General features: G+C 38.9%; 1 protein-coding gene across 4 annotated transcripts; it reads right to left on the bottom strand.

The window, feature by feature from the left end:
* Nucleotides 1-9702: 9702 nt before the first annotated feature.
* Nucleotides 9703-18354, bottom strand: LOC126992490 (uncharacterized). Of its 4 annotated transcripts, XM_050851248.1 has the most exons (9): nt 17904-18349; nt 17340-17515; nt 14295-14488; nt 13965-14081; nt 13292-13330; nt 12706-12894; nt 12200-12286; nt 10269-10453; nt 9709-10152 (listed from the first exon to the last, which is right to left on the bottom strand). In XM_050851248.1, exons 2-9 carry the CDS (start codon nt 17483-17485, stop codon nt 10084-10086), a joined length of 1026 nt encoding a protein of 341 aa, XP_050707205.1. In that variant the 5' UTR covers nt 17486-17515; nt 17904-18349; the 3' UTR covers nt 9709-10083. The 4 variants fall into 4 exon arrangements, 3 of the variants coding, with proteins under 3 accessions (XP_050707207.1, XP_050707205.1, XP_050707206.1); XM_050851250.1 differs by lacking the exon at nt 10269-10453 and having other exon boundaries at nt 9703-10152; nt 17904-18352; XR_007746579.1 differs by lacking the exon at nt 14295-14488 and having other exon boundaries at nt 9705-10152; nt 17904-18354.
* Between the last annotated feature and the right edge of the window lie 64 nt (nt 18355-18418).

The following is an 18418-nucleotide window of genomic DNA, read 5'->3' as shown; positions in this document are numbered from 1 at the left end:
CCATACAACCCCGCTGTCGACTTTAACCAACACCGCATTTGTACACCGAGGGCCCGCTGCCGTCTGTATCCAACACCAACTTCTCCCTTTACTTAGGCAGCTTGTATGGTAGCCATTGCAAGGGTTTCCAAATTGGACATGTGGTAGCTCTCTCTGTCTCTTTGAGAGAGAGAGAGAGAGAGAGAGATTTACATAGATTTACATAGAAAATCAGACCACACAGACCCCATGGTCCAGACTAGGTGGTCTGTCCTTAAACCGAAGTGAATTTACACTAATCAGATGGCTCCAAAACGTTGTTTTTCTACTCTAGTTAATATTAAGTTCAAGGAAGTGACGGTCGAGCTTGTTTTTAAAGGAGTCAATCGTGTTACACTGGACCACTGACGGTGGGAGATTATTCCATTCTTGCACTACAACGTTGGTGAAGAAAAATTTGGTGCAGTCTGAATTTACTTGTCTACATTTGAGTTTTATGCCATTGTTCCTCATTCGCAAAGTGTCATCGATCATAAACAATTTTGTTCTGTCTACATTCGTGAAACCATTAAGTATTTTAAAACATTCGATCAGTTTTCCTCGGAGGCGACGTTTCTCAAGAGAGAACATGTTAAGGGTGGAAAGCCTTTCTTCATAGGATTTGTTGCACAAGGAAATGATCATTTTTGTTGCCCGACGCTGAACACCTTCTAATTTAGCAATGTCCTTTGCATGGTGAGGAGACCAAAACTGTACCGCATATTCCAAGTTGGGTCTGACTAAACTATTGTAGAGCGGAAGTATTACATCTTTATTCTTGAATAAAAAGTTTCTTTCAATGAAGCCCAACATTCTGTTTGCTTTATTTGCTGCATCGATGCATTGATGTGAGAATTTGGGGTTTGACGTGATTTTGACCCCCAGGTCCTTAACGCATTGAACGCTTGTGAGTTTAACGCCGCGCATTTTGTAATCGAACTTCTTATTTCTTGTTCCAACTTGAAGGACCTGGCACTTGTCTACGTTAAAGGGCATCTCCCATCTATCCGACCAAACTGAAATTTTGTGCAAATCCTCTTGGAGGTGTAACGTCTTTTTTTCAAGCCAACGCTACATTCCTTCTGACGGCCACTGTTTAGATGGTAATGTGGTAGCGGGGTGGTCGTCTGGCTATTTCCGAGCGGTTGTCAATGATGTTGAGACAAGCCTCATAACAAGTGAACACTCGTTCTGGGTTTTAGTGCGGTAATGATGGAAGGTGGGTGGATTCCCGTGTGAACCACTCTGAGACAATGTTTAGTTAAGGGGGAAGTGGTGATAACGTGCGTGTGTGGGTGTGGGTATGTGTTCAGCAATGCCCAAATGGCAGGTTAACAGGCTTGAAATTATAGCACTTACAGTATCTTAATAACTTTTCTTATGTATGAATATAGTTACAGCCCCTGGGCGGTTAGCGGAGTGACAGTTTTACACCAATACATACATAACGGAATATTATTAAGCCTAACTAACTATCAGGGAGATTGGGGAACATCTGAATGCTTATCTGTGTTGAAGTGCTGACTGGTGCAGGATGGAGGAGGGCACTGGGGTGATTGAGGCGCCGGCGGGGGGGGGGGGTAGACTGCCGGGGGTGGTAACTGCAGCAGCGTTGTTGACGAGGCGTGGTTGAAGAGGCCGTGGTTGGGTGGTTTACGAGCTGAGGCGTGGCTGCAGAAGCCGTGGAGGTGGTTATGACGGCAAGGCTGGTTTAAGGCGTTGTTAAAGAGGCTGCTTCTGCCGTGCTTTTGTTTCGCCTCGCCTTGCTGAGCTTTGCTGTGCCTTGCCTCGCCTCTGCCGTGCTTGCGGTGGTGTTCACAGGGCTGTGATGGACGGTCATGCCAACCTCTTAACGTGCGTCCTTCACCGCTCGTCGGTCTCGCTCTCTGCCTCTCACTGTCTGCCTGTATCTCAGGGTTTCTGTCTCCTCCCTGGTTGCCCTCCGTGCTGTAGTGGTGCTCGTCTCCTCACTGGCCCATGCTTCTCCCTGCCTTGCCCTCTCGCCTTTGCTCCTCGCTGAGCTCCTCCCCCTTCTTCACGTGACTCCCTCTCTGCATTACAACTAGATAATCTATCGCTAGCTAACTAATAATCATTCTAGGGTTCGAGACTGGAGATGAGGGATTTCAGAACAGTCCTTCATCCATTCACACCCTCATTCACGCCAATAATCTCTACTTATCACACACACATTCGTTCACCCGTCCACACATCCGCTCACTTGCTTGTTTGTTGTAATATATAATCATTCACTCACTTGCATTCCATACTCGTTCACTCATTACACATTTGGACCGTTACAGAGGCTTTGCCTGTCTTCATGAGTGAGAACCGAGTTACCAATCTTTGTGTCGTCTGCAAATTTACTAATGCGATTATTGAGTCCAGCATCCACGTCGTTGATGTAAATAATGAAGAGCACTGGGCCAAGAACTGAGCCCTGAGGGATGCCACTAGTGACCGCCGCACACACTGAGTTAGATCCGTCAATCACAACTCTTTGTTGTCTGTTGCTCAACCAATTCACAATCCATTGGTTTACTTGACCGTCAATACCTATCTGCTTTAATTTATAAAGTAATTTATGACTTTATCAAACGCTTTCTGGAAATCAAGATAGACTACGTCCAATGATTTGGTTACGTCATAAACTAGGAAGAGGTTGTTATAAAAGGTCAATAGATTTGATAGGCAGGATCTTTTGTTATGGAAGCCATGTTGTGAATCCCCAATTAATGAGTGGCTTTCGAGGTAACTCACAATTTTGTCTCTAATTATGCTCAAGTAGCTTACCTACAATTGAAGTTAGACTAATGGGTCGGTAGTTACCTGCTATTTTTTTGTCTCCTTTCTTAAAAATCGGTGTCACGTTAGCCTTTTTCCAATCCGAAGGGACGATGCCTTGTCGCAAGGACATATTGAATACGGTTGTGAGGGAGGAGAGTATTTCGCTCTTTGTTTCTTTAAGCAGTATAGGATATACTTTATCGGGTCCGGAACCTTTATTTATTTCAAGTGGATATAGAGCTTTAAGGACTTCATCGGTTGTTATTTCAAAATTAGGCAATGCATGCTCGAGATTTACATTAGTACTGGTGTTGGTGGTAGCGGGAGGAAGACTGTTAGTATTAAACACCGAGGAAATGTAATTGTTTAAGAGGTTTGCAATGTGTTGGCTGTCAGTCACTAGTGCACCGTCGCTGTTTGTTTGAGAGAGAGAGGGAGAGCGCCTGACTCCCACCACACCCAGCCACAACCATAGTGAACTCAACACTAACTAGTCTATATCAAAAACATTTTGTGTTTCTTACATATTATTACCAAGACAATAATGATTGACAGTAAGATCGAAAGAGACAACAATAAAAGTGAATGTATGACATAAATTTACACACAAATAATATGTATTTAGTTATTACTATAAATTTAAAGAGATAATCATACTGCTTACAAACATCACTAAAGCAAGAATAATACAGCGTCAGAGTGGCGCGCAAGATGTGGGGAGTTGGCGGGAGGACGCTCGGCAGCACCATCCGTAACATCCCCCAGAGAGGCAAAAATAAGCTGATATGAGTGTTATTATACCCTTTCCCTTAGGTTTAGATCATTTACAATTGATTTATGCAATAAAAAAAACTGATAGGGGCTCGGGATTGAGGTGAAGAAGAGCTCAAAACAGCGTGGGGCTGTACGGGCTAAGGCAGCGCACGTGATGCCGACGGTAGGCAGACGTGACTCGTACATGTCAAAGCAGCGTGAAACTCACGGTGAAAGTGCGCAAAAGTCAGGATGGTAAGAATTTAGGACTAAGCGCTAAACTCAGAAACCGCAAAACTTGAGAGGGTAGTGTATGCACTTACAATATAACATGCTTAGATCATGTCCGGTGCTAATTTTTAACAAGGTGGATTTTTTATTTTTTTATTAGTAGAGAACAGATAGAATAAAAATTCACTATTCAACCCTTAAACCCCGGGCATATTTCAGCAGTGTTGTGCTGCAGTCTGGAATAATTGGGCAAACGTTGCCCTTGGGAAAATATTCGCCAAAAAAAAATACTTAACCCAGAGCAATAAACCAAACAGCATATGAAAGTACATCCTTGGACTTCAAGATGGCGGTGTTGTTTGACCGATACGTAGACAATGAAGTCTGGGGGGGGGAGCAAACAAGGGTAGTTTGCCCCCCATTTATTGGCACTTCCCAGCACGCATGGACGTACCACACACTCACAAAGCTGTTTGTATAATACTGAGCTCATATATACACAGTATCACTTTGTTTTCACAAGGAATTTCGGTTGTTTGCATAAACAAGTGGGGCACGTTAACACGCGTTTTTTCTGTGAAATGGTACTAGCGCAGAACACTGTTTGTTTGCAGAGTTGGCTGGCCTGAAAAAAAAAGCTGTTTATGGGTTGTTTACATCTAAATTTATTGGATGATTGTACTTTTTTTTTATGAAAAAAAAACATCATTCCATTGCTTGTGACTGCAAGTGTATTGTAGCAATATATGAGGTACAGTGGCAAACAAACATCATTGTTTACATTATAAACAGTGACTTGTTTACGCGATACATATGAAATGAAGAGGTAAAAATGACGTATGTGAGTTACACCGTTGTTTGGCTATGCTTATTCATTGAAGGAAATCACAAGTAGTGATTGTTTACACCCACGATAATTGTTTACACCCCAAAAAACATTGAATTTTGAAGAAAAAAAATGTTTGTTCATGATATATGAGTGTGTGGTATCAGTATCAACCGAGAAAATCCGCCATAAACGATTTCCAATTGTTGTTTGCTTCTTGTTTGCATGAAATTTTTGTGAAAAAGTTGTAAGTTTCGGTGGCAAATTGAGCATTCATGACTTATGGCCCCTTTACTGAACCTATAAAATACAAAAAAAATGCATTGTTTGCACTGGAATGTCATTGTTTACACCTAAAACTAAAATTATTGTATTTTTCGCGACAAAAGTGAAAAATAATGTACATTTCCTTCACCCGTCTGTTTGCCAATGTTTACGTATTGCGTTGCATTGTCTACGTGTTTGTATACCTACCACACCAAGCTGTTTACACATTGTATTCCTCGCTGTCGCGCCCACGATTGCCGTGTGTCAATCGGACTGAGTGAGTGTACTGAGTGAGTGAGTGCCGGGGCAGTGGTACGTGCCTGTGCGTGTGTTGGTGCCGGGTGTAAAACGGTGATGACAGGGAGTAAGGAGGGGCGGTGCCTGGAGGGCGGCTTGAGGTGGCGGGAGTGCGCGGGATGATGGATGATGGAATTTTCCACTCCCAGAATGTTCTGGAAGCCACTAATATTGGTGCATTTTTCAAAAATTGGTAAGACGACATACGTCGTCACCCGGGGTGAGGGACTTTTTAGGTAATGTCGACATATGTCGTCACCCGGAGTTAAGGGGTTAAGGCACTTATCTAAGAAAACGTGGTATATTGCAATTGCATATACTAATTTTCAAAAGAGAAAGAAGCAAAGTATGAATAAAATATTAGTTAACTATATCTTGTTCTATCTCTGTTCATTTGGTGGTTAAGACCAGGGGCGGTATTAATAAAGACTCCTAGCAGTACTTTTAGAAGTGCTGCTTGAAGCTGTTTTCCTTTTAGCAGTAGCTTTTAACTTTACTGCTATAGTCTGTCCAAATTACTTGGCTAATAATAATTATTTACACTAAAAAGCCTCTCCCCAATGCGGGCTCCGCCCCCCCTTTCACCTGATTGGCTGTTCATGACGTCATGCATTGTATCAAAGACACGTACCAAATATATATGATTGAGATAATCTAGCTATTTTCATGATTAAAAAAATATTCGTAATTTAATTGAATGTTGGTACTCTACTCTGACAATCAGTGACGTCACCTAAGAAACAAAGTACAATAATAATTATGCCAGTTTTCATGGGATAACAGGTGGCCCTTCAAAACAAGCAATGTAGCATTGAAGGCGATTATAGTAGGCTACCTATTAAGTAATGCACACTTTCCGTCATTATTTCCTACATAGCTCATTCACATAGGCATACTAAATATAATCACATAAAAAGTATCTTCTACAGTAACTTCATACAGGTAGGAATCATTGTATTAAGGAATAAGTTTTGTATCCTTGGCTTGGAGGGACAGGTGTGTACGCTCGCGGGTGACGGGTGAGCGCGGCAGACGACGCACCCGTCCCTCCAAGTCACAGATACGAAACTTCCCAGCAGGCACATCAACGTTGATTTTGCGTCAGGCCCTTACGTAGAATCTACGTTGAGAATTGATTGATTTTGAAAGTTTTTTTAATGTAATATTTCCAACGTATAATCAATGGTGGAATTTCAACATTGAACTGACATCTGGTTTTCAACGTTGAATCATGCTCTGTTTTTCAATGTTGGAATTCCCGTTGAATTCCAGTTGAAAAACTGACGTTGCTCACCCGACGTAGAATCAACATTAGATTTTCAGCATTGCTCCAGGTCGTGAAAATTGTTCACCAGACTATACTAACATCAGTAAACAGTCTAGTCTATAGTCTTTGGTGAAGCACATGCTGTCTGTATTCGATCTTGAGCTTAGATTGAATGTAAATCCGACATATGCTTCACCATGACCCAGAACCATGGACTTTGTCTCAGGAAAGGTCTTTGCATTGTTTCTGGTAGTGAGATATAGTCTGGAAAAGAAATGTACAGATTTTCATTACTACCAACTCAACATTTATGAGTTATTTTAGCTATCACATTAGAAAGTGAGGACCAAGATTGGATAGACTATAAAGTTAGTTATGTGCAACTGGTACACAATTAAGCTTAGTTTACATACTGAAAATCAATAGGTATTTCATCGTCATTTCAGTACACACATTAAAAGGGCTATTCCAATACCACATTAATCATCACCCATACTGAACACATGAATAACTTGTAAACACTTGACTTTAGCTAAAATTTAAGTTGATTTTGAGTTTAACATTACTGAACAATGGTTTCTCAGAGTAGGTAACATCATTTTGAAACTGGGAAAGTTACAGAAACAGTTGCAGTAGGTAAAAATAAAGTGTCTGTATATGTGTACCAACATTATTATTATTATCTTTACCTTTCATGTCATTTGCATAAAACATCTTGTAAAGGCGTTTTTCACTACATGGACTTGTATGTTAGCTCAGTACATAGTACAAAGTACATAGGATACAAAAGTTAAGCTACAACACATTAATGCATGTTTGTAGTGACCAATATGAAATCATAACTTTGCATTTGGATATTTAATGCATAGGTATTTGCAGGAGTATATATTACAGTTGCAGCAAAGTGGATATACTACTCGGTTACTTTACTAAGTATCTATATGCTACGGCCAATTTCCTCCAACAAAAGGAGGGTGACGCAATCAGAGCAGAAAATAAAGGTTCTAGAAGTATGAGACCTCTCATCCCCCTCTTCTCTACTCCGGCTGTTCATGTACCTTGCAGAAACTAAATTGAGTTTCCCTATACATATATATATTCATCACTCATCAGAGCTTTCATTTTCCAACAAAGACTCAGATGACATTTCATCAATTTCCAGTGGTAAAAGCATTGTTGTTCCAGACGAATTGCTTGAAGGAGGTGACACCTCTTCATGTACAAACTTTCTCTTTTGATTGTTGCCGAGAGTGGTCAGACTTGGACACAGATGAACAGGGACCAGGATGGTCAGATGAACCTGGTGATGCTGATGTAAGAAGAAGAATTATTAGCAAAATAATAGTATCTATCTATCTATCTATATATATATATATATATATATATATATATATATATATATATATATATATATATATATATATAGATATATATATATATATATATATATATATATATATATATATTATATACAAGGTGTTTCATGAGTTGTGGTACTTAATCAGGGATCTGATAGTTTGGGTGATACTGAGTAAAAAATACTCTATACACATATAGTGGTCTTTGCTTTGTTTTATCAAGAATGGTCAATGAAAATTACATGAGGCAGCGGCCAGGTATGTGTTATGGGACCGCTCTCTCAGGCGGGACACATGATATGCCTGCCTCTAGAGAAACATTAATCATTGAAAGTACATATACACTATGAAACTTGAAATCTTTAGAAAGGCTGCATCTAAATTGTTTCAATGATTTCATTAGCTTTTAGAATAAAGTACAATCATGGCAAATAATCGTGGACCATGTCAGCACTTTATTCACCCAACACCCTCCCAAAAGACTACATGGCAACTCTACGCAAACGTCAGTGTCGTGCCTGTGAGAGAAGTTTATTCCTCCACGCTACATAGTACATACTGTAAGATGCCATTTACTTACAGTAACATGTAGAGTATTCTGTTATAATATAGATTCATGTATGGATATTGCAACAGAAATGCCAAGGGAGCAGCAGAAGAATAATTACTGTTTCTCAAGAGACAGGCACATCATGCCACACGCGTCGTGTCCCACCTGAGAGAGCGCTCCCCGCAACACATACCCAGCCCCTCGCCACACTTAATTTTCACTGACCATATTAGATTAAACAAAGCAAAAACCGCTATATGTGTATAGAGAATTTTTTACTCAGCATCACCCAAACTATCATATCCCTGAATAAGTACCACGACTCATGAAACACCCTGTATGTGCTTTAAAATGTTGCATACCTTCATTTGAGACTTTCCGTCCACCTCCTCCAATCCTATCAGGTGCATATTTCAAGCATTTAGCCACAGCCTCTGCAACACTGGATTCTGTCCCAGACTGATGAGTATATACTTATCTGGTGTAATACCAGACAAAATATTACTGGAAAGGGATAAGGTTTTCTGTTACTGTACTTTGTGGGTCCTACAGAGTCTTAACCAATGAGGTCATGGCACATATGAACATGAAAGGGAAGAGAGGAAAATATGGCTTTGAACAAACATTGTTGTTCAGGGTTATTAGAGGTAAAAGATTTAAAAAGTATTGCAGCTGTATGTACTAATCATCTCAGAATGTTGTACTATTAGCAATTTCCCTAACATTCATAATTTATTTTTATATTTTTGTTAGTAAGACTCTTATTTCTTTATCAACATCTGTAACACATTGCATCCTGACTAGTGCATCCTAGCACATTACTAGCTGTATTGTAATATTTCATGTAGAATCCAATTAATTCATTATCATTGGTTATCTGTATGTTGCTTCTTGCATCTCAACTTTATTTGTAGGTGTAGCATGAATGTATGAATCTCTCCTATTGTCTAAATACTAACTGTAGCACCGTACATATTAACATACTTAGCCTCTCATTTGTGTTCTGTTTTGTATCTACTTTTATTTTGTTACATTAGTTTATCTTACTGGTTTGTGTTACATGTTGCATTGTGTAGTGTTATACTGTGTTGTGTTAGACTACATTGTTTCGTGTTGTATAAGGTGATTTTTTTCCACATTCTGGTAACATTTGTCTTCTTTAGCTAAATAGTATTTACTGCAAAGTGCCATATTCTTATTTTAATTGCAGAGAGTGTCCTATATCAAATAAGCATTCCATTACATCATATCACTAAAATAAGTCTAAGACACTTATGACTACCAAGCATGCATGACTTGAATTCTGATTAAGTGGGGACTGATTTAGAAGTATAATCTTCACACCGGCAACCGCTTATCTATACACTTCCCATTTAAACATTCTTGGGAGTTAACCTTCTATCTAAAAAAAAATTTCCATCAAAGAAAATTAACACTCCTACATCCCACCAAGTTTTGAAAATCAAGCTTCTACTGTACAAAAAATAAATTATGTACACAGGATAGCATTATGAAAACTTTCATGCTTAGCATTTCATGTGACCTGCACATTAATAATACAAAATACATCTAGCCGCAATATCAGCTTTAATACAAAATACACTAGCGAGTATATATATCTGTGCATTGCCTGTAACTTTCATGCTGATGCCTCTAATATCCTATGTAGGTTGCAAAACTGAATATTATAATAACATACATTGAGGTGCAATGCTACTATACCACATATTTACCTTTGCATTGCTTGGGCAACTGCATCTTTCATGCTGATTCCTCCGATCCTACTTAGCCGGGAAATCTGAAATTAGGATATATACAGTATATACCTGGTTTATATTGTGTTTGTGTGCATAAAGACATAATCACACAAAGCGTATGTGACTTTCACAAGATAACCTTGACTTAATAACCTACTGCATGCTTGAGACTTTCTGGGTCCTGAAGAAGTTTCTCATTTTCTTGGACTTCAGCTATTGAGTTCATTCTCTTGATTTCAAACTCCACCTCACTGTCATTGTTGCTCTGGTTAATCTTATGTTGGATTTGCTTTATGCCATCCCTTATACTAGACAGAATGAACAATACTTTTTTCTGAAATTCTGTAATGGAAAATATGGTTCACTATTACAATCACATACATTACAGTTTGGAGTTCAGAATATTATTATTCTGTGGATTTTTTAAGTGCTTTCACCTTACAGATATTTTCTTTAATATCCTCCTATCCTCAATTTTTCTTTCATGGTGTGCTTAAACAAGACTTAAATCATGTATATCAACTCACTAAGTCATGGGATGTGTCTTGTCTGGGCTATCCCCATTTTTTTGTGTGCGAAAAAAGATCAGTTGATAATGATTTAGATCTTATGCAAGCACAACATGAAAGAACAATGTAGGATAGGAAGGATACTGGAATAAAGAAATTATCTGGAAGGTGGAATTAAATTAAAATGAAAGTAAATGAAATTAAAAGGAAAAGGAAAGCAGAGTATCGATCATGGAATCCGAAGGTGAAGGAATTGATAAGAGAAAGTAAAAAGAGAGTAGATGAAGAGTTTGGTAGGAAGCTGAGTGAAAAGTTCAGTGAGAACAAGAAGTTATTTTGGAAGGAAATTAAGAAAGAAAGATGGGGAGAGGAGTGTGGGAGTGTGAGAATGAAGAGGGAGGATGGGGTTCTTGTAGGTAGTAAGGATGAGGTAGGAGGGGTATGGAAAAGGCATTTTGACCGCCTAATGAATGGAAGGACGGAAGGTGAAGCAATAGTATCTAGTATAGGCATTGAAGCAGGTGGAAAGCGTGTGGGTATGCAGGAAGGAATAAATAGAAAAGAGGTGGAGAAAGTGATGGCTAGGCTAAAGAGCGGCAAAGCTGCAGGCATAGATGGAGTGATTGCAGAAATGCTAAAGTTTGGAGGTGAAGTAATAGCAGACTGGATGTTCTGGATATGTGATCTAGCATGGAGGAGCGGAGAAGTCCCAGAAGAGTGGAGAGAGGCAGTCATTGTACCTCTGTACAAAGGTAAAGGTTGCAGAAATGACTGCAACAGCTACAGAGGGATAAGTTTACTTAGTGTGCCAGGAAAAGTGTATGGGAGAGTCCTAACTGAAAGACTGATAGAAGTGACCAAGGAAAAGGTCAGTGAGGAACAGGGAGGTTTCAGAAAGGGGAAAGGTTGCGTGGATCAGTGTTTTGCAATTAAAATGGTAGTAGAGGAGTACTTGGGAAAAGATAAGAAGTTGTATGCAGCCTTTATGGATCTGGAAAAGGCATATGATAGGGTGGATAGGAAAGCCTCTCTCCCAGAGGGAGCGAGGCGTCAGAGAGATAGATAGTGGAATTAAACTATAATTTTGGAAGCTAAGAGATATCAAAAGAAGAGTGTAATTCTACCTACTTTAACATAAGGAAGTAAAGAATGGGAGTGGAATGAAGCTGGGTAGGAAAAGATTAGAGCTGTAGAGATGTCATACCAAATGCCTGTAAAAGAAAGAGAGCAGCAACAGCTACAAGTAAAGCAAAACACATATTGCCCATATGCTTATTCAAAGACTAATCTATAACTGTTTATCTTATTCATAAGATGAACATATTTCCTATCTATATATATACCAAGTCTGTTTCCCCCAAGAAGGGAGTTAGCCAAGCCATAACAAGACATAATCCCAGTCACCCTACCATCTGAACCCCCAGTGAAAGGAGATAATACCCTGCCTACACTTTATGTAGGTCAGTTGCACGGCTCGGCCAGTTTCTGTCCAGAGTAAGTTCCCTTGAAGCCCATGCCCTAGTGCCACGTCTGTTTGTTTCACAAGTACTTGCAATACATTCAAGAAAAATAATCTTACTTCCATCAGACATAGGCAACATGTCATCTGTACCCATCCCATGTGATGTTCCTTGTGAGGATGGACCAGCCCCCTGTGAAACACAACCTGTCAAAAACAGATATCATAAAGTCAACATTCACCAAAATCACCAAAGTGCTCAAGCCATGAATACGTTTCAATTTATTTATGTTCCAAAAACCTTGGCATAAGAGTAATATGTTTTGGTGCTATTCAAAACAAGAACCTAACTGATGATAAATTACCTATCACAGTAAACAAACAGCTTAATCCATAAAACAGAAAGAGAATAAATGCACTGATTACAATCTTCATAAGCCTCAGATTAATTATTACCTAATTTGGACAGATTCCATAGATTGCCATCAGAGTGGTAATGCACACAGATATGGCATCACAGAAATTCTGGACTTTCACTTTTATGCTCCAATAATGTTATTTTCATCACACATTAAGACTATGTGTGAGCGCCAAGAGCAAGATGTGCAAGCCAATACTGTACTTACTCAGCTCCAATGAGGATCTAGGAAGGGCTTGTGAATGTGGTATCCCTTTCTGGGATGAATCCAGCACTCTCTTCCGAGGAGAAGTCCTTGTAGGAAACACCTGAGTCTGTCTCTTCTGGGGAGATTTCTTTTGTTGTATCAACTGCTTTCTTACAAATTTCTCTGGGGGTTTTGGTAGAGAGGCACCACCTGAAAAACATGATACATGGTGGAGAAATACAATGTGCTTTCATGTTAGCAATGATATAAAAATACAAGAACAACTACTAGATTGTAAAAAGCAAGATAAAAGCTACAAATACATTTACATATCTATGTACCAAGGTGGTTTAGTTCATAAAAGGTGGGTAATCCAAACAAGGCATATTCTTCAGTTTACAGAGTTGATTTACTATCCTCTTACTCAACAGTGTGCCTTGTCTATTTATGAGATAGTAATACAGAAGAAGGGAAGCCCAACCCCCCCACACTATCCCTTTTGCCACCCCCTACAAAATGTAGGGATTACTGTGGCAAAATATCTTGTTCCCATCACAGGATGTTAATACTGATGATATTTATTGTTAATATTAATGGAAAGACTCACATTTCTTTTCCTTTTCCTGCATCATGTCATTGCACTCATCTGCAAATCATAAAAAAAAAAAATTCACTTTAGCATAAAAGAGAATCTATATCCATTATTTTACCTGGCCTATATGCCTTACTCTGTAACCCAAATAGGCATATATAAAATAGGTATATTAAATTATCTAGACATTCCCATGTCTACGTGACTTAAAGTAGGCTCTTATGTATGTGTGTATGAGTGTACAGTGGTGACAGGATGTCTGTCTGTTTAGCTCAGCAATATTCAGGTGTATCAGTTAGTGTCCATACACTCCATTTAATTTAGTGTTTACTCTATTACACTACACATATAGTGGTGTCACATAACACAATAATGTGTTACAAGTACACACACATTACACATCTTAACACAGTCTATCATAAGTGTAATTAACACATACTCCTTAGCAAATAATAGTCAACCTCTGACACACCCATGCCGGCCCAGAGACGGGCAGCGGCGGAGGTGCGGCAGTCAGTCACGGATAGTCACACAGGGTCACTTTACTACTTCATCTTTCCCTTCTTTATCAAATCCTGATGGCAGTACTGCCATCTCATCTATCTCTAAAGCTGAACTCTTACATAGTCTACCTAATATTTACAGTGCAGTCTATGCTGAATATGTTACCTTTAGATTTCATTCTTACCTGCAACGTAGAAGTCTTCAAATATTTTTTTCTTCTTGCGTCGTTTCACATTCTCTTCTTCATCACTCAATTCAGATGTCGTGGTAGTATTGCATTCCTCACAGACAGTTTTGTCATCTATCAAGTAAGACCATACATGTAATAAAATATGCATAAACATATGCACATAGCAAATAATATTATGCAACCTCCAGTACATGTATGGTAGCATTATTATCTTCTTTGAGAGAACTGAAAATCACAATAAGCAATATCTAAAAAGTCTGCAGTACTTCTTTTACTTCACAATTCAAATAGGCAAAAGCAGTTTTGAACAAAATTGTTACACACCAGAAGCAATTTTTACTTTCACAAGTGTGAACTTTCTCCAAGATGGTGTTGGATCTCTCATTTCAGCCATAGCGGGGGCAGCATTAACACCAGGTGGCCAATGGACCATTTGATTCTGTATCCACTTCTGTGGTATAACACCCTCCTGCTCTTCATTGTCCTCCAGCCACACTGCTCGAGCCCACATTGCCATACTGTTTAGCAGTTGTGTGGATTGAATAATGTGATAAGCTATATATATACATAGTAGCTATAATACATGGCTTGCACACTACTGTAACCCCTGATGGTGTCAATTTAAATGCTTTTATATTTCATCTAATAAATAAAATAAATAAAAGCTTTATGCAGTAAGGAAGCAACAACTACAAAATTATAAACATAATTGCAAACATACATATTTAGGTACTTTACTCATACACCTAAGTGCAGTGTTCACAACAGTAATTGAGATTTTGTTGGTGATAGGCCAGGGTAAAGAAGCTATTTTGTCCAATATGGACTGATCCTTAAAACTTTTCAGCCCTATGTAATAATGGGAAAAATACAAAGCCATCATCATACGGCAAGCACACAACTTTTGAGAAATGCAACTTCTGTCTATTACTTTCTTTCTGAGCTTTTGCTTCAAATGTTTGGTCTCTATAAAAGCAATATTCATTAGTTTTGAATTGCAAGGACTTTCAAAGAAATTTTGCATATGAATCTGACCTATAATTTCACAAGCAAGTTCACCACTGCTCTTTTCTTCATGCACAAAGACAAAATCTTCTGTATGAAGTATGAAACAGTTATCTTTGCTCCTTGTAGAGATGACAGGATATATTACTTTGGCTGTACTAGTGGATCCATGTGCATTAAGTTCTGTTAAGCGTTTTGCAATCTGTGCAATGGGATTTTGTGCTTTTTTGACTATTTTCTTTACCATCTGGAGATGATTTTCATACTTGAATGCAGATATATCATTCAAAGAGCACTGAAAGAAAGTCATATCTTCATGTAAATGTATGAGGTTATGAACATTGTAAACTGTGAAAGTGTTACCATAAATGTCTGGGCAATTGCCAACAAAACACTCTAAAAGTTCTTTAGCATATGGCAAGTAAAAGTTTCTCTTGTCAGCATCAGCATCTAACATAAAAGCTATGGCAACATTTAAGCAGAGAAAGTGGTCATAAATTGGTGTTGGGACCACATCTCTTAAAACTACAGGGCCTGTGTAAAGGAGAAACTGGCGCAGTTCAGTTGCTTTCCAGCGATCTGGGCTGTCGAGCAAACTCACTGGGCATCAATCCACTCAACGACACTAGTCTATTTGATATTTCTGATATCTGGCGAGCTGACTGACGGCACTGTGTGGGACCATGTTTTAAAAAGGACAAAATACGTCGCACAACACCTAAACAAACACAGTGCATGTAATCCAAGGCAAACTGTTCAATGCAAAGAATGCCAATGTCTGTGAGAGGTGATTGCTCTATCTGATGGTCTTCATATGCCATATTTTGAAACTGCTGTGCTTTACGGAGAGGGAATAATTCCTGTGTGTTATATACTACTCTTCCATCCCAGGATCCATGTACTGTGCATCTTTCACAGGCACTGTATCCAGTATGGGTTTTTACGCATTTCAAAAATGCCCTTGCAGGGGCATCACACACAAAGCCATCAACTGAAACATTGTATGTTTTGTCTTCAAATTTAATGCCATTAACTGTTAACTTGTGAAGCTCTTTCAAAAAATCTGCAAGGTATTCTTTCACCGGGCTGGGTTTTCCTGTTCCACAAAACATCCCAACAATGAAAGGGACATGCCCACGGTTTATGCTACACATTATAGGCCAAAGCTGTACATTACTTGATTTAAATAGTGGTAAACCATCAATATTGAACTGCAAACTAATTCCCTTTGATATAAGTGATTTCAGCCCAGAAATATGTGAGATACCTTTTTCTATACCAAAATAGGCATATTGGCCACCACATTTAGATAACACGTCTACAGTCCTTGGAGTCTGAAGCAACGTTCGGGCATCTGCAGGGAGATCATTGTGTCCGTGCCGGCGAAGTATAGCTAGTAGGTCATTCAGTGTCTTTCTAGTACAATTACATTTCAGTGCCCATTCTGCTAGCTCACGTCTAATCTCTGTGTTTCCTGAGTTGCTTGATTCTTCTATCTCATAATCAGAAAAAGAATATGAATGTGTAGTTTGATCACTATTGTCTATCTCAGAATCAGAGGAAGAACATGTGTTATGGTCAGAAATGCCTGCTGAGCTAGGCCCGACCTCAACACTTGCTAAATAAGAGTCACTTGCCAGCTGAGGAGCTTCCAGACACCTAACCTCATCAGGCACCTCTGCTTGTACACCAGCTGACTCACTGACTTCATTAAAATTATCCTCAATACTGTCACTAGAGCTGCTCTCCTGTGCTACAGCATTAACATCTGCATTGATCTTCCCCCACCATTTCAAATAACGTGCCATGGTGGTAACTGGTCGTTTCCGTCTGAGTTGACATGCACAAATGTATAGGTTAGGAAAAGGTAGGTTACATAGGTAAGGTTAACTTAAGTGACAATACTGAATAGATCTGGTTTACTCCTGTCTGCTGCCGAGCATTTATGGGCTGCCAGCCAGATCTTAGCCAAAGATACAATATTGCTAACCCATCAAAAAAGGTTAGGTTAGGATGGAAGGGAAGACCTTAACCTGTTTTGCTGGATTGTCAATAGTGTAGTTCTGGCTAAACTCTGGCAACTACTGCCAACCTAATAAACACGAAATATTGATGGTTAAGCCAGGTAAAGGGGCAAAGAGGAGTTCGGGGTAAAAACTACACGAAACTTAACGGGGCGTAAGGAAATTTTTTAAACATCTAGTGCGTCACCATGCATTCTATTCATACAAGCTACAGTATATCTGTGAACCTAGATCATGACACACCTAGTTTTAAAAACATAGACAAAGCATATGTGCTATACTTACTACGACACCATCAGAAGTACTGTACAGTATGATGCAATATTAGTTTATAGCTTACGTATTATATAGTCTGACACATCCACAGTCCAGTAGTCTGTTATAGAGCTGATCGAAGATATATCTTGAAGTGGGCGGTGGTGCTTGGTGGAAGATCAAACCACTTCGTGAAGTAATAGGTTTACTTTTCTGACTCCAGTTTTGCATGTATCTTGCATATCTTGCATATCTTGCACCCTGCAAGAATTAATTGCTTATAATTATATTCTTGCAGGCACTTATTAAACTTCATAATAATCTTTAAACTTCATAATACCCTGTCTTATTATTTATAAATCTACAGAAATGCACTAATTCTTACATTATGTATACAAAATAACATGAGTATTATGTTAGCACTATTAAATTTACTTGACACAAAGAGTATATAACTACGCAGGAGGTAGTAGCTTGAGGTAGGGAAATGGGAACAGACAAGAAAGAATTTGCTGGCTCCACAAAATACTTACTAACTTATATACTATGAATACTAAGGTTATACATGGTATAGCACCTTTTTGATACTCTGAGAACTCTTGTACATTGTTTAACTTGAACTGTGAATGCATGATAAACTCAAACTTACCCTAATAAAGTGGTAAATGTGGTGAAATCTGCGAGGCCTTTGTGTTCTGGGGCTTGTATATCTACGGCGGGCTGGTACTTATAAACGACTGAATGCTATAGACGCCGGAATGGTGCCGTTGGGGAGGATTAGTGTTTACACAGAGTTAGATTCCTTTTAGGTAGTACTTGATGGATTAACGCCAATTAACGCTATATCCACTGGGACACGAATGTTCTGCTGTTACAATATGCTATTCTGCAGTTATTACTCACATTTTGTGACAGTATTGTGATATCCATTTTGGTATCAGTAGGTATAGAATACAAAATGTAATAAAGTATCAACATTGAAATTGTGTTAGATTCACAATAGATTTTCAACAAGAGTAGGGAATATGTATATATCCATTGGCATTGTGACTTTGTTACACTTTACAGTTAATGTGGCTATCACACTGAAAAGAAAATGTTAGTTCAGTAACCATTTTCATCCTTAATTCAACTTAAAGCAGGTCAGCCTTTATCTTGTTTAAA

Source organism: Eriocheir sinensis, unplaced genomic scaffold (genome assembly GCF_024679095.1).
Source record: "Eriocheir sinensis breed Jianghai 21 unplaced genomic scaffold, ASM2467909v1 Scaffold477, whole genome shotgun sequence".
Classification (NCBI taxonomy): domain Eukaryota; kingdom Metazoa; phylum Arthropoda; class Malacostraca; order Decapoda; family Varunidae; genus Eriocheir; species Eriocheir sinensis.
The sequence above is the reverse complement of the archived record's forward strand: the minus strand, read 5'-3'. Positions and strand labels throughout refer to the sequence as shown.

What these genes read in the sequence shown, in the direction of transcription:
- LOC126992490 (XM_050851248.1), bottom strand. Translation starts at nt 17,485, where the DNA reads ATGCAAAACTGGAGTCAGAAAAGTAAACCTATTACTTCACGAAGTGGT. An exon ending in TGTGTCAGACTATATAATAC is followed by an intron (nt 14,489 to 17,339) that starts GTAAGCTATAAA and finishes ACTGCTAAACAG; the next exon opens with TATGGCAATGTGGGCTCGAG. An exon ending in GCAGGAAAAGGAAAAGAAAT is followed by an intron (nt 12,895 to 13,291) that starts GTGAGTCTTTCC and finishes CATGTTTTTCAG; the next exon opens with GTGGTGCCTCTCTACCAAAA.